Raw genomic sequence first — 26,588 nt, 5'->3', positions numbered from 1 at the left:
GGAAACATTTGTCACTTCTTTGAGCAATCCCCAGCAATCAAAGGCACTGACTGACAGCGCTCCAGGGACTGCGGCAGAGTCGCTGCTCGCCAGTGACTCCAACTAATGAGCAAACACTGCCTGTGAGATTGCTGGGAAGCAGCTTCTCCAGAACACTTTCAGACAGTCTGCTTTCTTATCAAACACCAAATAATTGCAGAGATTCTTTTTAAGAAAGGAAAGGAGGTTTTCCACTGAAATTTGCCAAGTGGCTTTAGAATTCGCATATTAGTGCAGTAACTAGCTAATGGCGTATCCTTTGCCTTTGAAAACCCAGCCCCTTCCATCTTCTCTTTGCTCATATAAAGCAGGCAAAGTCAGGCAAGGCAGCCAGGACTCATGTTGTGATTCGTAATCGTAGGACTGAGAATCTATTTTCATTGACAGGACAACAGACAGAGATGGTGACTCTGCAGCTGACTCCCAGGACAGCATGTAAGATATGCATGGCATGCTGTAAGCTTTGTAGTCTCCTTTGCAGAGGAAAATTCCCTAGATAAGGACAACGGCAGGGAAAAAAAGGAGGACAGACTGACAATTCTTACAGTAGCACAAGTCCTCAGAGAACACTAAGATCTCTTTTATGGATAGAAATAATTTTCATGAGCTGAAAGAAGAAAAAGAGCAAATGTTTAAACATCTGAACTTGAATAATTTGTTTTAAGTAAACCCTCACAAAGCACAAATGCAAACAACCTTACTTCACCTCAGCCTTTCTGGATCAAGACGTCTCAAAGTAGATCTCCTAACACCTACAGAAATAGTGACAGACAAAGAAAAGGGAGAAACTTTAACTCTTACCTAGCTTAGGTGCCTTGGCAAAGATTTTTCTTATCCTCAAAGGCCAGAACAGAGATGCTTCCTTTAAAAATAAATATTTTACTAAATTGTTTACAGTGATTTACAGGTAACCCATGATGCATTGATCTCATATCTAAACTGAATAATCCTTAGTAATCAGAGAGACTCATAAGTTGGACGAAAGAAAAAGGCAGTTTTCCTTTTCCAGTTTTTTACTTCTACCACACACCGAAATGTCATGTACGGTTTGGATATCTTAGTTTACATGATGACATAATCAACAAGTTAAACTTTATATCAGGACCTCATTAAATATAAAAAATAAATAAATGGGGCTCAATGCTCTTTATTCAGAAAACATGAATTCTTTAATTCATCTCTTTATTAATTCACAAAGTCTCCAGCCCACAAACTCTCCAGCTTACATGTTGCTCTGTCTGTGCCTCAGTGATGTCACACCACATGTTGGGGTGTGACATCAGCTGTATGTTGGGCCAAAACCAGAGTAGAATGGACAGTCACCCTTGCTCCTTGCCACAGACGTCTGAGAAAAAACAGAGCCTAGGTGAGGGGTGCAGCTGTTAGTCCTCTTGCCTTGCTCAGGGGAAGATTTTGGCCCTCACTTAAGCTCAAATCAGGTAACAACTGGTCATTCATTTTTCCAACACAGGGAGATATGTGATAAGCGTAGATATAAAAATATATTACTAGCAAAACAAATAAAATGCAGCACAATAGTACAACGATCATAGGATGTAATATAAGATGCAATTTGCTGTTTGCAGATGGTGCATATCTCATAAAAGCACCATTCCAATGATGTTCAGAAGTTTGTTCTATTTCTGTTGCAATTCTGACAATGCAGCCAGTATCATGTTTGATAGCAGTGGTCACCTGTTTTGGACAAATAATAGCCATTGCATGTTTGGTGATTAAAGTTTTCAGCTCATCAGTTTGAGAGCACACTGTGTCCTGTGCTGGCCCTAAGGGGCCAATGGGGTCCATGTTGTAGGCCAGTCTGACACCAGCACGGGGGAAGTTTGCATTATGGTCTCTGTTAAGCTATCTGTGGGTCTTTAATGACATGAGGTTCTTCAGGCTTAAATTTTTACCTCTCATTACCCAACTCCAATTTGATTGCCAGTAAATTAAATTAATTTAGCCCAAGTTGTCTGTTTCACCTGTGGTTGTAATTGCTAAGTGACCTCTTCCTGTCCTTTTCTCAGCCCATGAGCATTTCATTATATTTTCTCTAGCTGAGGAGGGCAGTGATAGAGTGGGCACCAGCCAGGGTCAACCCACACAGCTGCATAGCAAGGAGATAACTTAATTCTGACACAGGATTGAACCAACCCTGCATGTGGTGTGTGTATGATAAGCATTGCCCAAATTATTCACTATTTCAACCCAAATCACAGGGAATTTGCCATGGGTTTAACAGAGTATACTTTCTAAGTAGCCCAAAGAACTTTTCCTTCCCTAAGATCTGCTTGAATATGAACAATGCAGTCCTTTATTCTATTACAAATTCTATGGATGACCACTCTCTGTACTACTCCATGACAAACAAAGCCCTTAGAATGCCAATGATATTTCCTGCAGAGGAGGTAGCTTGGTGTTTCCTGAGTGAGCTGAAAAACTGTTCTAGCAGGTAATGTCTGGGCAGGGAAATCTGAATTTGAGTTTACCCTCAGGCTGTAAATTTCACTTCATTCTCCTTTTTCCTTAAGCTTTCTTTAGTCATCAAATACCCAACTAAAGTGAAAAATCTTCTCTCATCTGTGTATAAAACTAAACAAATGGTTTTATCCATAAGTGATGACAGAATATTATTGTGCAGAACTTCATTCTTCAGGTTAGACTTAAATTCACATTTCATGGAGTAGCTAGAAAAAGGAAAAAACTTCAGTAAGATATTAAATCAGGAGTGTCATGACTGTCTGCTATAAAATAGATAGGACAATGTTATTTAAATGAAGTGCTAACCTGGTAAATCTAATAGAACATCTCTTTGTTTTATTTTGCTGGTATCAACACCTCCATCCTTAAACACTTAAATTTTTGTCACTGAGACCACTGTACCATATATTCTGAACACACTGTAAAAGCAGCTTACATTTTGTAGACTATGGATTTCCTATTTGCTGAACAGTCTACAAATTTGAAGACACATACAACCCACAAACATAGAATTCTTTATTTCTTGGCACATAAGTTAGACTAAATATTGCATTCAGTATTTACACTGACCCATGGAGAGGTAAAAATTCCATTAAAAGAAAGCTGTTCAGGGTTTCCTTTGGAGAAGACACACATGCAGAAGTCTGGGAAGACTACAAGCTGCTGAAGTCTCTACAAGTAAATAAACAGCCAGTCCTGTTTGGTTACCTCACAGTCTGCTGTCATGAGGAGACTCAACCACACATCCTTTTATCTAATTATTCAAGGGCAGAATTCAGTTTCTGTGCCTGGTCCAGGATGCTCTCCCAGCTTTCTGGTCTGTCAACAATCCTTGAGATTGGTGTCTCCCCAGTTCAGCCGCCTGGGCAATGAAATTGGGATCTCCAGGCTCAGCATCTCTCTCCACAAAGTAGCCAGATTTCCAGTGAAACCCCTTTCATGACAACATGATTGGAGACTCAGCAGCATAATCCTGCATTAATGGACGCTTCAGCTCCAGTAAGGGCATCACACTTCTGTTTTCCTGCCACCTCCTAAAGCAGGCTCACAGTGGATAGCCCTGTTCCCCCAGCACTGCAGGCTGCCTTTATCTGCTAATCTGAAGGACCACTCACAGCCATGACTGACAGTAGCAGCAGAAAGTCATCACCTTTACAAAATTGCTGTTTGCGTTTCATGGATCTTCTTTTTTCAGATTCTTTGAATGAAAGTCTAGCTATTCTTGGAATTTAAGTGAAAATATGGGAATGGCTCCTTCTCATTGCATGGAGCATAACAGACACTCTACAGCTGTGAAAGGAATGTCCTTCAGGTCTCACATCTGCTCATTAGCAATTACTTACTAGAAAGCAGGTGAGTGTCACTTTTCAAAGCTAGGAAATGAAAAGTCTTAATGCCATGGAACTGCTGTTGGAATAATTTCTGCGGAAACATAAATTTAGATTAATTTTCAATACTTATAAAAACCTGTCCAAACTGTATTGTGTCGCACAGTTGCACCATAACCATTGCAAAGGCTTTCTGGCTCTGAACAAAACTGATGTGTTTGTATCAACTTTCACCATGTGAAATTTGTCTAGTAGTTGCAAAATAATACAAAAAGGTTTTCTTTCTTCAGTTTTGAACAGGCCATGACTGCTAAAACCAGAAACAGGAGCCAATACTGAGAACATTGAGCACATAGGTTTAAATGAACTGTCTCATATTATCACTGGATTTTTCAGCACTCTGAATGTTGCAATTCTATAAGCTGTGGCTGCTTAACACCTCTTAACACAAGGCAGAGCTTGCAAGGAGAAACAACTTGCATACATTTTCCACAGGTCAGTAGTGTTTTGTTGGTCATTTCATTTGTGTGTTTTTTATTTTTTTGTTAATTTATGGAAGGGTTTAGTGTCTGCTTTTTATGATGCTCAAAAAATATTCAGATGACCATTTATCTTTATGGGGGAGATCTGTATCTCCATAGAAAGGACATGGAAAGACCTAATGAGGGTCTTTAGCACAGAAATGGCTTCCACCCCAATAAACTCAACATATTCATGCTGGAACAGTACTTGCAGCCCTGACCCACTTGGGAGAGTGAAGGGAACACTCAGGCTAAGCAGGAGCTTGGACTGCATCAACCACTGCTAGAAGAAGCTCCAAACTCTTTGCTGTGTCTGCTGCTAAAGCTTTTATATACAGATGGATATACTCATACACACATTCATTATTTGTTTAATCCCCTACTATCTTTCTTTCTGTATTTCATAATGAATAAACATTTTTAGCATCTGCTGATTAAAAAAAAGACTGTCATTTTGTGGCCATATGTATCATATTGAAAAGCTATATGAAGAATAAATTTACTTTAGTAGTCAAATAAATTTTAAAAAAGATATTTATATACAATAGCTGGAACTTGTCTTGAAAAGAAAACTGAAAGAATGCAGAAGAGCATGAGGCTGATATGGGGGTGGTAACTGAAGATAACAACAGAAGCAAGAAGAAGTGGATTTGAATTAATACCATGCCTGTAAAAAAGAATGGCCAAGCTGCATCTAAAAATAATATTCATGAACATGTCATATCATTGCAAGATATAGTCACTGTAGTATTCTGGACTTCAACAACACTACCAGCAAAAAAAAAACCCACAACAAATAAAAAAAAAAAAAGAAAATGTGTAAAATACTTGTTTTCTGTTTTCACCAGAACAGTAGCTTTCTGCCAAATGCCAACATAGGAGTTACTTTGCACTATAAAATATCTATCTTTGTTGCAGCAGCCACCATACAACTTAATGAACTTGCTCACTTTGGCAAGAGAGGCTTTGGATTGTTTTCTATTATTCCTTGCTTTCTCACAGAGTAAGCACACTAGGCTGGTTCATAACATTAATCACAGTTTTTAATTTGGATCCCTATTAGTTTCTTTAATATTCAAAGCAGCCCTGCTAGAGACAAAAGCAATAGCTCCAAGGCAACGGAAGCTGTTCACTACTCTGGTTAATAATATTTCCCAGCCTCCCTTTCAGGCTGATGCTGAATTACAGAGGCGCTTGCTGGATCCAGATGCCTCTCCATTGCTCTTCTTTCTCCCACAGGGCACACAGGGACATGGGGACAAGGAGGGAGGTGAAGCCCAGGCTGGAGTTGGTGGCTGCAGGAGCAGCCCAGGTGTGCCACGGGGACAGCAGCACAGGAGGTCTCTGGCCTCGGGCCAGGACACAACACTGCAGCCCAGTCCTCTTCCCGGATGCTCGAGCAGTCAGCCAAAATGACCATACAAACCAAGGGCCCCTCAATGGACCAGGGATCCTTGACTGCACTCTGCTATGTGCTTCCTCAGCAGCTCAGCATTTCTTACAACTCTACTTGAGCGATGTCAGTCACTCTCCAAGTTAATTAGTCTGCTTTCAATTACTAAGATAATTAACACCTCATTTAAAGCAGAAAATAGTTCTCTTAATTTCAGTACTCTATGACTAAATTTGAGTTTGCCTCCAGCCCAACAACTCCCAAAAGCCTTGACCTGATAGTGCCGATTGGGATCATTAGCCCAAACAAATTACAATATTACAAAGACTTTCCAGCTCTGTCTATTCCAAGCATTGCAGGATTTTTCAGGACTCTCAACACATATTTTCCTCAAAGAATACTCAGGGCATTGCAGAAGATTCCCTATACAACCATACAGAGAAAAACTCGGCTGGCTGCAACACTAGCAGCATAAGTGACCACCACACGAGAAACCATCTTCATTTAGTTATTTTTTATTTTCATAGGGAGCATAGAAAGGTGCTGGTTCAGCCAACAATCAACCCTTCAACAAAGCCATCTTCAAAACTGAGCCTGTACATAGAGAGGGGTGAACCTGAGGCACTTGCCTAGACAAAAGCCCTCTGTTTTGGAGGAGATTTTTGTGTTCCAGGGTTTACAGTAAAGGAGGTGGGGAAGTTTGCTGATATGTGGAGAGATCTGCAGGAAACAGAAAACCTTCAACAACATAATTTCTTCAAGAAATCAAGGTAACAGAACCTGTCTTTTGGAGAGATTCTTGAGTTTAAAGCTGAACAGAGTCAGATTTTTCTGTGGAAAGGCTAAACGAGCATTTAGATCTCTTGTATTTCATTTGATGAAAGCAAACACCCCAGGAGGCAAAAGCTATTTAACCTACAACTAGCTTTTTATTTCTGATTATGTAAGGGACCCATTTTTCACATAGTTAAAACAAGCATTTCTCCTTTCTGCTTTGGTGTTTTAATTCAATAGATTTTCAGGAAAGACACTTTCAATACAACTAAACTTTCATCATGACAGTGACTGTGATGCACAGTGTCATTCAAATATGTGCTTATTTTTGAGTTCCTTCACTTAGACTGGGATAAGCTTACCCAGAAGCTCAGAAACTGAATAAAGATTTCTGTTCATCAAAGCAAACATTTCTGCAGATTTGGGGAAAATGCCTGTCCCACACTGCTTGAAGGGTGCTATGTGATTGAGTTATTAAAGACAAAATCATCATGCTGTAGCCGAAAGGGGGATGTTAAAAATGAATGACAGTCCTGCCTGAAATGAGAATACAACTATACATGCAGCCTTAATATTCTTCTAGCACAGCTTGGAGTTTTTGCATAAAATTTCTTGCAGCAGGAACTTCTGGTTGCTTGACAGATTCAAACTGACAGTCTACAGGTGAAAATCTTTCTGCCACATTACAAGTGGTTTGAGTCATTCAGGACCATGGTGACAAGGACACATTATGTGTAGGCACTCACCTTATCAGTGCCAAGCTGCAAAAATCCTCCTAAAAATGGCTTCATTGGCTTAAAAAAAGTTTGTGCCGTGCTTAAGAATGTGTCGAATTTGATTCTAAGCACAGGACTCCCTTCCATGTTTGATTGCTCATTTTTTATTCAGCAAGAAAATATCCTGTCAGTCGTCAGCAAGGATAAACTCTCCAGTGCTGTAATTCTGAGAGCAGTTGTTGATTTTACAGAGAGGCACTAACTTGCAGCCAACTTCCTCCTTTAATTCTGGGCTTGATGCAACTTTGGAAATGTTGTTAAGAATTTAAATCCTAAAGAGAGTGTATTCCATTTCTTTCCTGAACATTTAGATATTTATCTTACCCATTTAAAGTCAAATATTATCTTTCCCCCCTGCTCCCCCCAACAGAAATTAATAGAGAAAAACTAATATAAAGCATGCAGGTAACATTTTGCAGTTTGCTATTATGTGCATAAAGGAAAATCACCCAGGCCCAGCAAGAGACACCAGACAGAAAGATTTCCATCTGACTACAGTGCACACTAGGGTAATGTACCTCAAAATATATTGCTTTTTTCTCAGCCTTCAGATAGAACCTAAAAATAGAGAATATTACTGAAAGACTTAGTGATTTTGTCTAAAGATTGCACCAATGTACTTCTTGTGTTAGGACCTTTTTGATAAAACAGACATTCTTTATTGTGGTGAAAAATGAGGTAGTTTAATTTGCCTACCATTTTATATTTCCCAGAACTGTGATCATTGTGATATGCCTTGGAAACATGCTAGACCACTGCAAAAAAACCAGCTGAATTTTATGGCAAACACACATGACATCAAATTAAACATCCAAACAAGGCATATGGTCAAGGCCAATCAGAGTTAGGAATCTGGCTTTGTTTCTACCTTAGTAGTCCAGTGAAATCCTTAGGTTATGGCATATGCTCTGCTGTGTCATACTATGTGATTTCCAGACTGTTAATTCCTTAAAATACAAATTACAATGGAAATTGCATTGGAAAACAAGAATTGTTTCAGTCTGCCATGCTCTGTAGAAAGTTATCTTGCATGGCACAGAACCAGTCCCCCATTGCATAGGATTTGTGGGTTGTTCTTTGGAGAGGCCAAACAGGGATTCCAGGTCACTCTCTTGGTGCTAGATCCTTAGTAGGTTCTCTGGATATGGCTATGATTCACATTTCAAAGAACCCTTAAAATATTATTTTACTAATTTCATAAATATTTATATGGTATGCAGCAGGGAAGCAAAAGTCCTGATTACAAGCTACTCACAGGAGGCACCACTGCAATCCAAAAGCTATAAAAACCAGATTGTTGTAATTGATTAATACCTCGAGCTTATGGAGAATTCTAGCACTTGCCACAGAATTATGGTGTCTTAGTTATCCTTGTATTGACAGAATATTTGAAACAAGTCACCTCCTTCAAATAAACCTAATATTAATGCTTGACTTATGGATATTGTAGTGTTTGTGGATCAATACTTCAAACACTTTGCATTTGAATGTATATTTTAGGTAACTGTTTATACCACATGTACTCTTTTCCTTATTTACAGATGTGTTTCCAAAACTGAAATTATATTTATAATTTTAGTGTGTATTTCCTCACAGAACATTGTGATTTTTGGGTGAAGAAGTAGGACTATCACAGCAATAGATGGTACCTGTCAAAGAGGCAACAGTAAGACAGCGAGCAGCCGTGATCCTGCTCCCATCACAGCAGTGACAGTGGCTGTGGACTCTGCACAGTGCTGTACCTCCAGCAAGGCCAGAAGACACCTCCTTCTCTGTTGCTCCCCATTCTTCTCACAGACATCCCAGCTTGGCATCTTGAACAAAGTAACTCTTGTATAAAATATTTGCTGTAGAACCAATACCAATCTGGAAGGAAATACCACATCTTTATTTTATCACAGACCTCTCACCTACACTTAAACAAAATAGTTTTCATTGTGACTACACTATGGTTGGGATATATAAAATTATATATTGCTGAATATGTCCAACTTGCAGCTTCAAGGAGATTTGGAGATACTCAACACGTCTAGCAGAGTTTATCAGAAGTTGGCACATCAAGTCCAGAATGCTATTAAAATATGCTTTAGCTTTGGATCCACACTTAAGTGGTCAGATAGTTGGATGAGGTGATCACTGAGGTCCCGTCCAACTGAACTATTTTATTTTAGTCTAAATTTTGGTTACTCTATACATATACTCCTAAAGGTGCCTATGGAGGAGGCATATCAGTCTGTCTAGTTGTTCTATTTTCTGGAGCATTTACTTTTTATAAAACCAGAAGTACAATAAGAAAATTATAATTTATAAAGTCAAAATACACGGTTTGATCTGCTCCCCTTGACAACTTGCTTCCTGTTGTACTCTTTGCAAAGTTGTAATGTTGCCATCAATTCCAGAAAAAGGCATATAAAGTAATATAGAAGTGGGCACATCTGTGCCCAAAAGGACAATTCAGGTTGTCAAGTAGGTACTAACATGAGTACAACCATCACAGCTCAAGTCCTGGCTTATCAGCAAAACCACAATGATCTTGTGGCACAATAATCTTTGCTCAAATAACTATTTGTCAAAAAACAGAAGCAGAAAAATACTTCTTATTTGCTGAGGTGTCTCAGATTTAAAGGAATTGAAACCTCCTTTTTTAAAAATTATTTGGTCAAAATAAATACACAACATTCTGCAGTAATCAAAATTATTTCTTTCCCACAACCACTTTTTTCCCCTACTACTCATCTGACAATACTGTTTCTTTGTTTTAATATTTTAGGTTGCTCTAGATAACATATTACTTTGGTTTTTTTTTTTTAAGATCTCTTTTCCTCCTTAATTAGAATACTAAAATCACAAAAACTTTCACAGGTTAAAGAAACTGTACAATTAGCAGTCAGAATCACTGGAATGTAGCTTGGGGAATCAGAAAAGAATACTCCTGCTGATAGTGTGTTTTCTGACAGCCATCTGTGAAACTTTCATCAATGATATTCATTGTTCTGTCTACGTTACATCTGTGTCATAAAAGTATCTTTAATGCTTTAAAGATACTGGGAAAATTCCACTACATGCAATATCCGCTGACATGGAGCACACCACTTCAGTGTGATACATGATTGTCACAGACATTTCTTTTATGAAAAATCCTCTCTTAGGATTTTCCTGCTGAAGCCGAGAAGTTCAGCAGCCAGACATAAACAATAGGTTATCTGCTTCTGTGGAATGCAGCAGGTCAGTTCTGGATTGGCCCAGATTGAGTGTTTGGAGGTAATGGCCAATCTGGAACTGAGCTCTCTCGACACAGTCCGAGAGAGCAAGGTTTGTTATTCATTCTTTCTTTCTATTCTATTCTTAGGTAGTTAGCAGCTTCTGGAAACTCTCCTTTTCTTTTTCTTTTTAGTATAGTATAATATATGTATATATCATAATATAATAAATCAAGCCTTCTGATCATGGAGCCCATCTCGTCTCTTCCTTCACCCCGAAAACCTTGTGTCCAACCGACGACACATGATTAGAAAAGATAACTACCAGTCTGTTCAGCTGATATTCAGACGTGAAATGAAGTCATATCATTCTAAAGCAGGCTCAAATTAATTCACAGTCATAGTGAACAATTGTTCACTATGCACAATGTTTTTTATTATTTCCTCCTTTAGGCACATCATAAGTGAAGTACTATATTTCAACTCTATTGCTTTCAGAGGACTAAAATTATTATTTTGTTTTCTGTGTATATTTCTTTTGGTTTTTTGGTTTTGTTTTTATTTATTTATTTATATTACTGAAATTTTGGACTGCACTGGTATGCTAAAAACATAAAAATTGTGGGTAATACAGTGAAAAGTCTAAATGGAATGTGACTGAACAGAATGTGTTTAAGAACTAAACCAACCTCATAATCATCATGGAGGTACTTCAGTAATGATGCACTCAGAGAAAAAAACACTCAGTGGATGTGTGCAGTTGGCAGAAGTTACAAGAAAAAAATACGATCTGCTCTCTAGTTCTCAAAGGTTTTGTGCAGCACAGGGAAATGGGCAGACAGAAATCTTAGTACTTAGTACAGAAATACTTAGTACAGTAACTGTTCCCTCCTGTGAGCAAACAGCCAGGCTCACTATTAAAAGTTTTGCTTTTAGTTTGTCAGCAAGAAATTATTTTATCAAGAACTTTGAATTTAAAAACAAAATACTCATAGCTAAGACAGCCATTTAAGCTAAAGCTCAAGGAAAAAAGATGTTGTGGGGTTTTTTTGTTTGTTTGTTTTGTTCCCATACAGAATCTTTGGGAAGCTGTTATACCTGGCCAAATATATACATTCATATATATGCATATATATTAAATGCATATGTTTTATATGCACATATTTCTCTTTTTGCCAGTAGTAAAATATATCTTGAAGAAAAGAGGTTAGGGACATACCCATCTACTGCAGCCAAAGGATCTATAGGGGTGCCTGGGATCCACAACACAAGTATGTGTGCACAGTGCCTACTATCCAAGATTTCCAAAGTCCAGTAATTTCTATTGACGGCAAGAAGACTTTCCAAATTTCATTTCTCCTGTCCTCTCTTCCCTAAACTCTGCAGGCAGGAACCCCCTCTCTTCCCTCCCTCCTTCCTCTCTCTTCTCATTAGAAATGTCACTACCCCATCTGCTGCCCTGAACTCACTCGTGCTGGCAGGGACCCACAGGCAGAACGAAGGAGCTGAAGTCATTCAGCAAAATGTGCTACACAGACCCTTCCAAGGCAATTGCTAGCACTTTCCACCAAGGAAAAAAATGTTGTGCAGAAGGGATTTATGCTGCTATGGTTCTCCTTTCATGTCTGAAAGACAGATCAAGACACATCTCCTGCATCATTAAATCCAACTCCTTCTTGCTGCAGGGACCACGTAGTTTATTTGTTCACAGTATCTGTGCTTTGTGTCATCCAAGCTAAGGGGTGACCAAGGGAATTGCTTCCCTGGACACAAGAGATGCTGCTGTAATACCTGAATTACATGGAATTATCTTTGTGTATCTATCTCAAATGATGTTACAAATTCAGCCAGCAAAAGTACATGTATTGTGGTCAGCAGACTTTCACTCACTTGAAATTATGAATACTTTATGGCTTTTATCAAATAAAACTGTAATACCACAGCTCAAAGTGTGCAGTCTTTTTGGAAACCACATTGTACAGGAACTGCTTCTTCTCATAATTACATATTTGGCAACAGAGGGTGAGGGGGTGAAGAAAAGCTCTTTTCCCATCTGCAGAAAATCCTGACAGCCTCTTGAAAACAACAGTAATGAGGGAGAGAAAAAGAGGTATTTGTGAAGGCTTTAGATATTAATTTCACATAAATATGCTAAACACAAAACCTTCCTTGATTTTCTTTTGTTTGCACGGGAGGAGGCTTTGCACATTTCGCTGGAACTCCTGGCAAAATACAAGGATCTCAGGGCATGTAGCTCTCACAGAATATTTTAAGAAAGAAATTTTTAGTTGGTGTTTTATTTCACAGTATTCACACCATTCCAACTCTAGACAGAGGCAGAAAATGAAGAAGCAAAAAAATGGATCGAAGTTTACTGGACTAATAAAGTGAAGAAAAGGGAAACATTCAGATTAATCTTCATAGAGCTCAAGCAGCTCACTTCATCCTAAGGAAACTCCTCTTTGCTATGGAGCCCTGAATATGGGCTCAGGGAAGTTTGGAAAGGAAATCAGTGATAACAGTTGTCAGCTCTGGACAGCAGAAGGAAGGAAGGAAAACTTTTTAAGAACTCTGCCCCAGGAACCAGACATGAAGAGCAAAGCTTTGCCTTCAGCTCAGCCCTTCACCCTACAGTATCACAGCAATTTCAGACCAAGCTGTTTGCATGATCTGACACTTTACAAAATCTATATCCTCTTGTCCAGGGGAGATTGTGGTGTGGCAGTCACCAGCACTGAAGTGGATATTTCCAGTCATAGAAGGAGAAAACTTGAGGCCTTTGAAAAGTCTTTGCTTTATAAAGTGTGGCTCCTGCGCTCTGCCTTGCTGTCCTATCTGCTGGCATGTACAATCATAACCCTTCAGCTGAAGATCTATACTGAAAAATTCTGCAAGGCAAGATACTGAGTGCATATGTTTATCTGTAAAGGTCTCTATTCAGAGACAGAAATTCTATTTATACCTTTACATGTACTGCAAATTTTCTGTAATATCCATAAAGCATTAGAACATGCTTATGTAAAATAGAGCACATGAATGTCTTTGATCTCCAGAAGTGTTAATCTCTCTTACTTGTGTTACTTGCTGCTTAATAAACAAAATATTTCTTCTAACATCCCAAATAATTCAGGCCAAAAAACCCTCAGAACACCTCGTCACTGAAGACGATTTTGAGACTTGTGGTCGCTGGTTGCCATGAAATGTATACACAGGGACATAATAAGGTAAGACTGTTCCTTAGGTCAATAATTTGAAACAGACACTATTTGAAATAAGCAAAACAGTAGAAGAAAGGTAATTATTGCTTGTCATGCTCTCAGGTTGCTTCTTGATTGGTATTTCAAGTTAGGAATAAATTGATCACAACTCTAGTAAATCAGCTCAAACATATGCAGAACATGTTGTGATACTCCAGCTTGGATTGCTCCTGGAATGGTCTGTGAACCATCAGAAAGCACAGGTGCTTTGCCACCATCACTTATATGTAATCATGGCTTCTTATCTTCAGTCATTATGCAGTTCTACTTCTGTTTTTATTGACTCTTAATAATTTTGCTTTATTTAGCCAAAATACCTATCATTTAAAACCAAGTTTTAAATGGAATATCTACAAACTTGGGTGTGGAGCTTTTCCTTGAGTTTTCTGATACCAAGTTTGAAAAACATCTTTCTTTCTGTATAAAGTGAGATTAAAAGCTTCACTTCTTCTAATTTGCATGCTTGGTATTTAGCAGTCTGAAAGAGGTTGGTTTGTTCTGGCTTTTAATTTTTTCCAGGCATTTGGAAGCAATCTGCTAGACAGCATGAACTAGTAGCCAGCACAATGTGCACCTTCAACAGTGTCCTGTTAGTTGGGGAAAAGTCTCTGAACTCACTAAGTTCACCAGCCCTGCTGCCTGGGGGCTGAGGATGGAAACAGGACAGCACTTTTCCTAAGGACCAAATCTTATACTCCACCAAAGTCTGACTGAAGGTCTGGGGTGCAGGAAAGCAACAGAGAGGGCAGGTGGGTACTCAGTGTCGGCTGCCCAAGGGGTAAAAGCTCCAGGAAAATTTTGGAAATACCTTAAAGGAATAAGTGAGGAATAGATCAACCTGTTGTGTGACACCACCCTCCCACTTCTGAAGGACACAGTTTGTGTAGCCTCTGCCCCTCGGACCCTGAGCAAGAGCTAAAAACATCCTAAGGGATTGCAGCTGCAGCTCTGGATGACTAAATTCAGCTGTACTGTATCAGTGTAACTGGAAAAAAAAAGTGTTCCACATTGGATTTTATCCACATCAGTTACTACCACATAACAAATTATTACTCCTCTGTTTCAGCTTGGTGTAAACAGAGCAGAACAATATGAAACATCTGAAGAAACATCACAAAATAACAGGAGAATAACAACCATCTCTTAAGTTGATTGTACTAACAAGTTTTATTGTTACAAGAAAAGAAAAAAAACTCAAACAAACCAAAAAAACACCCCCCCACCACCTCACAGCAGGGTTCCCAAATTCGATTGCTGTGTTATTTTAAATTGAATACTGATGAACTTCTGATTCTGGCACTTCAAAACTTCAAAACTTCTTGATTACTTTAGCTCAGTCTGAAGCACTCAGCTTTAATGTAACTCAAGGCACAGCACCAAAATGCAGGACCAGCCTGACATCCAGTCAGGGTAATTCCATGGATTAATCAGGATGCCTGATTCCCAGAAATTTTGGGCACATTGGCTGAGCAACTGATTATGGCTGTGCTACAAATGAGAAAGACTATATCTTATAGCTTCCCAGACAGCACATGATGTATTCTGCCTCAGGAAATTCAGTGTGCATATTACTTCACAGCTTGGATTCCAGTTGCTCACAGAAGTGGCCTCCATATTCTGGAATTATTTGAGAAGTTTGTTGCACTCAGAAAGCATCTTATTTTACTATCATGGTGAAATTCAAGCATATGACCATATTATTCTCAGAATCATCAGAGAATCCTTGCACAACAATACTATAATTGCCCTAAAACAAGGAAGAAAAAAAAAAGAAGAAAATTAGTCCACAATACTGCCTGCTCTTGTCTAACTGGCTTCTTGGAATAATTCTGGTGATTTCTGTTAGAACTGAAAAAGACACATTCCCATCAGGGACTGTTCTCATAGGTATAGTCAGGTATATGAGTGCATAAAAATAAAACAGTGTTCACCTTCCTTCTCATGACCCGCCTACTCAGGAACAGCATTTCCTAGTCCCACCAGGAAGTGTCAGGTCTACCATGAGTTCTTCATGGATAGGAGGACAGCTCATGGCAGAGGATGTTCCAGTCTGTTACAAGCTCTGGGGCTACAAGATCTCTTGGACTGTTGGAGATCCATGAGTAAAGGGGAATGGTGGATATTTTGGACCAGTAGGAGCTCCTTAGTGACATTTTTAGGGATTAATAGTCTTGATAAGGGTCTTGGAAAAGCTCAGACAACTGATGAGGCAGTTGTTGGATGAGAGTGGCTTAACTTGAGGACTGGTGCTGCCCCTGGTTTAACAGTAGAGCACTGCTTTTACTTTTTGGATACTGTTATCCCATTTCAAATCTTTGAAAATGGTTTCATGGAGTAAAAGAGCAGCATGTGAAGAGAATGTAAAATAAAGAATGAAATGGGCAGAAGGAACATGAATGGATTTACTCGAACAGGTAAAAGAAAAGAGAATAATTTACCAAACAAAATGGAATAACTAAGGTGACATTAACCGATTACTTTGGTCTTTTCTTTTATAAAATAAAGGAAGAAAGATAGAGGAATAATAACCTTTGAACATCTATCATTTCAGAGATGCTACCATTTTATTGTCATCAATTCTATTATAAGAAAGTTTTCTGACATTTCCTCTTCTGTTTTCGTCAGTTTGGGTGAACATCTTCAGAAAAAAGTATACCTGTAAGTATGTGATTTTACTATTATATAGAACATTGAAAAGTACCTTTGGAAATTCAAATCTTGAGCCTTTAATGTCAAATGCTGAGTCAAGTGTTTCTGAAAAACAGAGATAATTATAATACAAAGAGTTACTTAATCATAAAGCCATCAATCAGGCTGCCTAAATAATTTCAAAGCAATATGGAATATCTCTCAGTAGCAGTTGCCAACGTCACTTACTCTTTCACTGATAAAGCCCTCATCTGGTTCTTCTCTCAGAGCTCTGACTTTTTGTTGAAACCACATCAGAAAATAGGAATTAACCACAGTGCTCCTGCAACATCTCCTCCAGACAAATCCTACTGTGATAACTCCAGTAATTTAACTTGTAATAGTAGTTCACTTGAATGGTAACTGAATAGAGCTAATACTGATTTTTAAAGAAAGGAAAACTGACTGTATTTTGACATCCTTACAGGTCTTTTTGGCCTTTAGTCTGACATCCTGCCTGGATTCTCTGAATCTGAGTATGTATTGTGTTAATATTTGTTAGCCCCTACCAAAGGATTCACTCTTCTCTATAGGAAAAAAAAACCAAAAACATCCTACATAGGTGTATAAAATCTCTTAAAAAACCCATCCAGACACATGTCTAAATAAACTTTGTTCTGGATATTAGCAGTGCCCACAGTGCCTCTCAAATTTCCTGTTCAGTCCAGTCAAATCCAATCTTTCCATGTCATTTTAGAGATGTTCAGAATAAGTGTCATCATCAGATGAAGGATATTAGTAATCCTCATTTATGGAGATGGAAACTGCAGTACAAGGATGTTAAAATAAAGAATTTGGATATTTTCTACTTCACTGGAATTCTGGCACTGGAGAATTGCCTGCTCTGAGGTCTGCTTCCTGCCAAGCAAGGTCTAGATTGTGGAGATAAAACTCTGTTTGCATGGCTTGATTGCACCATGTATTTTCACACCAACCTCCTTTCAGTGTTCCGCACAGTGAGTATTCATCGTCAGCTCCGCTGCAGAGGAGTTCTTTCCAGACGAGTGCTTTGGCACCATCATACCAGACATTGAAGACAATCTTCAAAAAGTGGATGTCACTTCCTAATTAAAACATTGCAAGTAAGAAAATGGTAACTGATGGAGAGGAAAAGCATATATGGAGATGTGCTGTTTAGATAAAAACTAGATTTAGCCAAAATACTGTATTTTTGTAAGACTCCCCCAAAATTAAAAAGGTATCTATCTTGAAAACTGCTACTTCCAGAAAAACAAAAAAGAAAAAAGCTATTGTTGTTTTTAACAACAACAACAAAAAATTAGTCTTAAAAACATTTGGAAGAAAAATTTCAAAGTCTGTTTTAATTTCTTTAGTAAAGGAAACAGAGTTCATTCAGCTCCACAGCTACCCTAAACACGGGCTCAAATTAAGACCTTAGTTTTAAGCAGGTGTTGCAAAGAAACTATCATGAATGCATCATAAAAATGTCTTTCAAGAGAAGGAAACCTAATGCAGAAGGGGAAGTTTATGATACAGCCAGGTCCTAAACACTTCATTAGCTGAGCTTGCTGGCTTAAAGGTGGGTTTAAAGACCACAGTTAGGTTTGCACACAAAATGCAGTACCATTTCCAGCTTCTGAAACACACATATTCTTCATAGAAGTCCTGCCATAGTTGGATGGCCTGATGATACTCTCTCTCCTTTAAAAGACTTGGATCTGGTCCAGGCCAGAAGACCAAAATGCCCATACACCCAAACTGTCACAGATTTGCATTTACAGTGACAGTCCTGTGTGCAGGGCTCTGGTAACTGCTCCAAGTAAAACTCAAACACGTTTCATAAATCATCATTTCTGTCCATCACTATAGTTTACCTGTTCCATTTTTAAGCCCAGAAACCAATTCTCTAAATCACATGGCATTTAGGATGAAGTGTCAGTCTTTCAGTTGTATTTCATTTTCAGCATTTCCAGAATATAATTGTCTAGTTAAGAGACACTCACTTGGAATCCAGGTAAGAGCAGCCTTCCAGATAGGTTTGTTCTTTGTGCTGCAAGGTGTCAGATTAAACATGAAAGAATGAGCTGCAGAATCTACAGGGAAAAAAAAATTTCACAGTGATAGTGTGAATAGATTTCTCAATAAAAATAATAAGAATATACAGTTATACACACAAAAATCACATATATATTTTTAAATGTATTTAAGTTATATGCTATAAATTTGCTTAATATAATATATGTGGCAAATATTAAATATGTTTTTAAAATTATATTATTAATTATTTTTACATTTAAAGGGCAAAACCAGTATCATATTTCTTTAAGTAAAGAGAAGTAAATTTTTGGTTGATGATATTTTGCACACAAAAACCAGAGACAAAAGTACCTTTATTTCCCTTTGAAGATATACAAACTTTTCATTAGCACTTAACCAGCATGTTCTTCTACTGAAAATATCCCTACTTATGCTAATCATGCTGACAAGAGCTAAAAATATTTTTAATGCATCAGCGTATTTTCCAGGTAATGTAAATGAACCTTTGAGTAGATTTGCTCTGTGACTGAGCCACCTTGCATTTTTAAAATTCACAAAATATCAGCCCATGACACAGACAGGGCAAGGAGGGACACACCATGCTGTCTCAGAACCTGATTGGTACTGCAGCCTGACAGAATACGACATTCCCTCTTTTTTTTTTCACATACTTCAAGCTTTTCATTGTAACATACTGGTTAACTCAATGGGTATAATTTATACAACAGAGTACTTGCAAAACTAGTTTAAATCCATTATCTTCTAATATTTTCTGAACAAAAACATGCCTACTTTACTTGAGAATAAAATTCTCTCTCTTCTAGCTGCTGGAACCAGCCTTGTGGTAAGATTTATGCCTATGAAGTAAAATTCTTAGAGTGATTAATAACAGAAATATACTTCTTGTTCTTTTTCTGTATTTCTCAAAGAAAAATAGAAAGAAAAGAAACAAATTTAAAAGAAAACTCACAATCCCTCAGACTACAGTAATTATTCCAGAAATTTAACAAAAGGATTACCTATTTTTTTACTTACCGCAAAAAGTATATGACATTTCAAGATCTGATGATGTACAAATGAATTCACTGACTCCAGGGGTAAATAAAATGAAAAAAAGGAGTCCAAACATAGTTACTTTTTTTGCTCAGTATCCGATGGTATAAAACTTCACTTGGGAGAAAGAGGAAGAAAATTCAGCACAGTCATCGTCAGTCACATGTCTTCAGGGAAAGTTCTGCTATTTATCAAATTCTCTGCAATCTTTGTTAATTCTGCAGCACCACTGTCAGTTATCACCACACTAAATTTTGTTAAGAAAAAGAATTCCTGCTTTTGCTGTTACATTTTCCCCAGACAATGCAGCTGAAACCAAGAGTGAAAAATTAAAGAGAAAACTGTGTGAAATGGGGAAGTGGAATGACATTATGACTACCAGAAGCATGTAATGAGCAAGTTTAGTTGAGTCATCCAGGGTAAGATTTTTAAAGGCATAATTTCAAACACAGAGTTTCCTGCACATATTAAAGAAGAGAAAAATCCACAACTGATGAAAACCAAGTCCATTCTCTTATTTTTATGGTAGCCAGTACCTCTCACTGGTTTTCATGTGAGCTTCTTACAAAGCTCAGCATGCTTTAAGAATACACCAGACATCTGAAGGAATGTAATTAGATTACATATTTCAAATGGAGCTGAATGCAACCATCTGATGTTATGATGTGCACAAAAACCATGACTGATTGTGCCCAGAGATGGGGGTAATTCCTAGATTAATTAGGGAAAGGGAAAATTGAATTAAAGGTGCCTGAAAGTACCAAATAATTAACTACTACATGAAATAATTTACAAAATAAGACAAAAATTTGAAAATTTAATGCAGCTAGAGAATTCCCTTCAGTATTTCCAAATCCTTCTATAGACCACAAGAAGAGTCCCACTGGCCTGACAGAGTTCAAAATTTTAAGAAATTTTCAGTATTTGGCTTTTAAGTGGGAATTCAAAATTATATAACTTTCCTGACAAGTCTCCAGAGTACATACATCACACACAGATTTTTGCTGTTGTTTAACAGGATGCTATAAAACATCCTTGCGATCATAGCAATAACACAGTTCTGTTTCAAGATGGACAAATTTTGCTTAAAAATAGTAAGACACACAATGAAATTGAAATAAATCAGGAAGGCTGTAAGAGTTGGAAAAAAGAAATGCAGTAGTGAGACAGTCACAAAGGAGCTATGAAACAGCTATGAAAGAAGAGCTACCTTTTGCTTGCACAGCCAAAAAAATATTCCTTTCAGCCACAAAACCATGACCAGTGGTGTGAAGGAATTTAACCTGTGACAAGCCAAGCCAGGCTCTCTGCTGAGTCTTCTGTCAGTCCAACAGGTTTAGCACAAGTCCCAGGTCAGTTTGAAGCAGGCAGGGGGTGGCAGTGACCGTACTCCACTGATATACAAGATTTCCCAGCTGAACATGGGTCCCTCTGTGGCCAGACTTGGTCTGGCATTGCTGCTTAATGCGTTGGGCGGCTGATGCACTCATGGGCAGAGTGGAAAGAGCACTGCAGATTGACAAGATTTTACATAAAGCTCTCTTAATATGAAAGAAGACAAACTCTCAGCTGAATTGACTTTCTAGACCTGGTTCAAGCATGGGTGTTTTTGTCAGATACTTGCTGCAGAAAAGTTATAGATGAGGAATGAGTCCCCCCTGGTGGCTCAGACAGACAGACACATACAGAAACCTGATCCTTCCTTATTGCATTTTTATTGCACAAGACTATTCAAATGCTTTAAAAAGTCAGTGTAAGAAAGCTCAATTTAAAAGTACCTGGCTGGCTAAATGGGAAAATAGGAACACTAAGTACTACTAGTATCATAGCTAAAATATCCTTTATGACCATGATTATAAAGCCTACAACCTTGACTGCTGTGTTTGGTCAAACTGTCATTAAATCAAAATAACCTTAATTATTTTTAAATACTTTCAGCAAATTCTGTTTTAGATGCCTGTGGCGTTTCACACCAACACCAATGCTGTTCATAGAAGTGATGTCTTGTGATGATCACTAAAGTCCCAAACCAGTGCACTAGTAGTGTGAAGAGTCTGTTCTGCTCCCTTCAAGTCAGTATGAGGATCACTGCAGAAGATTATAAAGTTCTATACACTTTAATTTTACAAAATCTTTTTTCTTTACTATAATCTTTTTCTTATATATTCCAATCCAGAAGGAAGGCAAAAAGGAAGAAGTGGAAAGAGCTGCACAATAATGTTACTTCACTGAGGTTTTTTCAGTGAAATACTTCGTTTATTTCGAAATACTTTGAAAGTAAATTCAGTAGGAACCAGCTCTCATGTCCAATTAACAGTACATAAATTCAAGTCTAAAGAATTCAGAACTTCATACCTATGACTTTTAATTTTGCTACATCTGCAATGTTGAGAATAGAAGTTTATTCCAAGGTTCCTCGCTGATTTGTGGTTAAAATCCTTAAAATAATTAATGATATTTTTATCTTCTTTCTCAATGCATCCAAGAAGTGCTTAACTTACTTTTGATTGCTTTTCAAAAAAATCACTTTGTATTTGGATTGTCGGCTGCAGACGAGTACATTGACCAGATGAGCACTTATAAGTCATTAAAAGTCCCTCTGGAAAGATTTTTAATATGCATGATTGTAATATCCCACCACAGAAAAATAAATAATAGTACACCAGTATAACAGGGGAAAGTGCTCAATTTCAAAGTGTTAGACAGAATTGAAGATTATATCCTACCTTTTGGCATGTAACGAAATTTCACTTTAATGGAAAACTCTTTCAAGACATTAACCACATTTATCAAATAAAGAAAGACCAAATAATAATTTTCCTTGCAGGACCATTTGTGAGTTTTTGAAGTAGACAGTTTTGCACCTGGAAGCAGACATTTATTTCTTCTGATTCTGGGTTTAGGGTTGATGCTGAAGGCATCATAACGTAAAAGGGACCTATATAAGGCATAAAACCGCATTCACAAAATAAAAATACACTCAGATATCAGCATAGAAGAATAGAAAACCGCGGACTATTCTCAAATCCCCTCACCCTATCTTTGACAATGTTTATAAGTAGAAAGTTTGGAAGTAGAAAGTCATGCCCAGGGATACAATAAAGAAGTAGAGGATTCATTTCCTCTACATGCAACTGATTAAATGCTTGAGAGTGCCACGGCAGTCTAAACCAAGAGTAGGGCACTGAACATATCCAGAGGTGCATTGGTAGCACTTGAGTAAGAAACCAAAGAGTTTTTGAAAGATAGAAAAATTGCTGTGCATTACACTGAATATGTTTTGTTAAATGCTGTATGAACTTTAGCTTAGTGGTTTGATTTGAATAAATCCCATTAAACCACTGGAGACTATTAAAATGTAGCAAACACATACCAGGTGGTATGGTTTTCCTGTGCAAACCATTATGTTGGAAATAACTCCCTGCCTCTTGCCAGTAGCCTTATGGTTTATTCTCTGCAAGCCGAGTTTAGGACTAAAACTTACAGTTGTACCCTGAAGTATTCATTAAACTACTAAAATTGCCAAAAAGAAGAGAAAGAAGAGGATGAAGGGATAAGAAAGGGACATGTCCTACCTGAGGCTCACAGTATGCACACCACAGCAACACTTTCCATCCTGGAATTCTAGAAAGGGAGACAGCTGGACATATTTTACGGCTGCTTGCTCTTGTTCTCTGCTATTCCCTGCTTAAAATAGCTGCTTGGTGAGGTCTGTGTAGCTCTGGGATAATCTTATTATAGTGGATCCAACTCACAGCTAAGCACACTTGTCCCATTTCTCATGCAGGCTGCAGCAGGCTATGCTGTACACTGGGGAATGAAGAAATCCATGGTATGAGACGTGAAGAAATCTGTGGTATGGCCACAGAACTCCAGAGCAACCAAATTACAGCAGTTTACCAAGTTTCCACCCTATTAAGTTATGTTGAGCAGCTGTAATAATTCACGTCTGCTCTTAATTTTTACAGCACAAAGAGACTTTCATGAAGTTTCCATCACCTAAATCAAGCCCTCATGGTTCCATACAAAAACTTACAGATTTTCTTCATCTTTGCCAATATGATGAGTTTGGTATGTAATAAAGCAAGGTCCAGTCAAATTAGTTAACTTTTAATTCTACAGAGTGTGGTTAAGAGCGTGAAGTATCCCACAGCTTTAAACATTTCCCTTTGAAGTACCAGAAAGGGATAATTTCCTCATCAAAAACTTTTATATTTGCACAAAAAAAAAGAGGGTTGTAGGATAATTTAATTTAAAAAATAACTTTTAAAAATGAAAAGGAACTTTGTACTTTAGAATTAAGAACAGATAGGGACTAATGAATAAAACTGTGGACAAAGCCAAAAACTTGAGAAAGGGAGAGGACCACCAGCAAGAAAATAGCATGTAGTAAAAGTCTAAAAAGAAAAATTTGCATGTATCCTGACTGTTATTCAAAGGGAAAAGATAAAAAAAGAGTAATGTATGACCTTTTTTAGAAGCTTTTAAGGCTGGAAAGGGATAGGAAGAATGTGTCTAGAATAGAGGCTTCGGTAATTTCATACAGACTAACAGAATTACCTAGGTTGGAAAAGACCCACAAAATCATGGAGTCCAACATATAGACGGTGTTTCCTTGAACACCTCGTTTAGGCAAAGGAAAAGAAATCTTGTGATTTCAGTGGGGATAAACTGGGCAAGCTTTGGCCCATATCCATGCACTTGATGGCATCCCATGCCTTTTGATGGCTTTCACTTTGGCCAAAAATTTATTTTCTTTTCAGTATCCATGCCATGTCTCTGATACCTTCCCCTCAAAGTTCTTTCTTCCTCCTTGATTGTTTCCCCTGCTTTTGCAGCATCTGTAAGGTTAGTTTTGGCATGTTTTGGTCCTTTGCACTGCACCTCATTAATCCTGGTCCATTTGCTTGTAGTCACAAAATGTCCCTATTTTCTTTTTTCTTTTCTTCAATTGCATTTGATCATATTCCTTTGATCATATCTCCTTTCCAGAGTGTTTCTAAGTCTTTCTTTTTTGTTTCTAAGATTTTAATGGGGATAAATTTTGGCAAGCTTTGGTCCAAGCCCCTGCACTTCATGGCATCCCATGCCTTTTGATGGCTTTCACTTTGGCCAAAAGTTTTTTTTCAGTATCCATGCCATGTCTCTCATATCTTCCCCTCAAAGTTCTGTCTTCCTCCTTGATTTTTTCCCCTGCTTTTACAGCATCCGTGAGGTTAGTTTTGGCATGTTTTGGTCTTTTGCACTGCACCTCATTAATCCTGGTCCATTTGCTTGTAGTCACAAAATGTCCCAATTTTCTGGTTTTTTGTTTTTGCTTTGATTGCATTTCATTTGATCCTATCTCCTTTCCAGAGTGTTTGTAAGTCTTTCTTTTCTGTTTTGCAAGATTTCATTTCCCGTCCCGAAAAGAAATGGAATTCCGGGAAGGGAAACAAAATCTTGCGAAACACAAAAGACCTACAAACACTCTGGAGAGGAGATAGGATCAAATGAAATGCAATCAAAGAAAAAAAAAAGAAAGAAAATGGGGAGATTTAGTGACTAAAAGAAAATTGTCTGGGAGGAACTGAGGTGCAGTGGAAAGGACCAAAACATGCCAAAACTAACCTCACAGATGGAGGTGTTCAAGGCAAGACTGGACGTGGCACTCAATGCCCTGGTATAGTTGGCACAGCGCTGTTTGGCCATAGGTTTGACCTATGACCTTGGTACCCTGTTCCAAAGTCTAATCACCCTTTCTGTTTCACCTGATGTCAAACCTGAACCTCCCTGGCACAACTTGAGGACATTTCCTCTCATCCTGTTGCTGTTTTCCTGGGAGATCAGTGACCCCCATCTGGCTACACCTTCTCTAAGAAAAGGTCCCCCTGAGCCTCCTTTACTCCAGGCTAAACAATCACAGCTCTTTCAGCTGCTCCTCTCAGGACTCACCCTCTAGACCCTTCACCATCTTCATTGCTCTTCTCTGGACACACTCCAGCACCTTAATGTCCTCCCTGAATTAAGGGCCCCAAAAGTGAACACAGTATATGAGGGGCCAAGGAAAGGGGGGCAATCACTGCCCTCGTCCTGCTGGCCACACTATTGCTGAAACACATTGATACATTCCTGCTCTTCACCCCAGATTGAGTCAAACTGGGACCAGGGTAAGATGTGTCCAGCTGCTATGCACAACTGATTGGTTGGTCCTGAAAAGGCTGCTGGAGCTGTCAGCCTTCACAGTAGGCACTGCCTTGCAAATAAACAGTTTGTAAATCACTTATTTCAGAAAACTGGGCTCCTACATCAGTATTTCCTTCAGAACCTCCACATGTTCAAGCACATTCTTTAGATCTCATAAATACTTTCTTCCATATCATGTACAGGTTACCTAACCCAAACAAATATCAACAACTTCCAGGGATGAAAATGTTAGCAGGCAGTAATACTTCTGCACTTAGTACTGGTTTTCACCAAGTATATGAAACTGAAGAAAAATACACTAGAAAAAATAGTAATTCACATAATTAATAGGGTTGTTAAACAGATATGGAGCTAACAGACTTTGGGAATTACCTGGTAACAATTTGTTTATTGAAACACACCACAGTTGATTCCCTTGCATGATTTGTTAGTAGCAAAAGGGCCTGTTCTGATTTACGCACATTTTCTACTGTAGAAAGACACAAAGCACTTCAGAGCTTCCCACCTGGAAATGCAGACAATGCACTAAAATTATCTTAAGACAGACTGCTCAGAACCCAGAGCAGAGAAGAAACACATCTTGGAAGTCTTTTTGCATTACAATTCCCTTCCTTTATTTTGATTCTAATGTGAATAACTGCTGTCAACAATTCCAGGGATCTAAACCAGTCACATATGCGGAATATACTCAAGTTCTGTGTTCATTTTTGGGCCCTTCACAACACAAAGGACATTGAGGTGTTCAAGTGTGTCCAGAGAAGAGCAGTGAAGCTGGTGAAGGGTCTGGAGCACAAGTCTTATGAGGAACAAACAGCTGGGGGAACTGGGGTTGTTCAGACTGGAGAAAATGAGGCTCAGGAGTGATCTTATCAGTCTCTACAACCTGAAAGCAGG

General features: G+C 38.3%; 1 protein-coding gene across 1 annotated transcript; it reads right to left on the bottom strand.

The window, feature by feature from the left end:
• Nucleotides 1-15,317: 15,317 nt before the first annotated feature.
• LY96 (lymphocyte antigen 96) lies at nt 15,318-19,608 on the bottom strand. Its single transcript, XM_030943554.1, has 5 exons — nt 19,491-19,608; nt 18,422-18,511; nt 17,393-17,521; nt 16,471-16,523; nt 15,318-15,516 (listed from the first exon to the last, which is right to left on the bottom strand). The coding sequence occupies exons 1-5, from the start codon at nt 19,582-19,584 to the stop codon at nt 15,427-15,429; spliced, it is 456 nt and encodes a 151-aa protein (XP_030799414.1). The 5' UTR covers nt 19,585-19,608; the 3' UTR covers nt 15,318-15,426.
• Between the last annotated feature and the right edge of the window lie 6,980 nt (nt 19,609-26,588).

The sequence above is a fragment of the Camarhynchus parvulus genome, chromosome 2 (assembly GCF_901933205.1).
Source record: "Camarhynchus parvulus chromosome 2, STF_HiC, whole genome shotgun sequence".
NCBI lineage: Eukaryota > Metazoa > Chordata > Aves > Passeriformes > Thraupidae > Camarhynchus > Camarhynchus parvulus.
The sequence above is the reverse complement of the archived record's forward strand: the minus strand, read 5'-3'. Positions and strand labels throughout refer to the sequence as shown.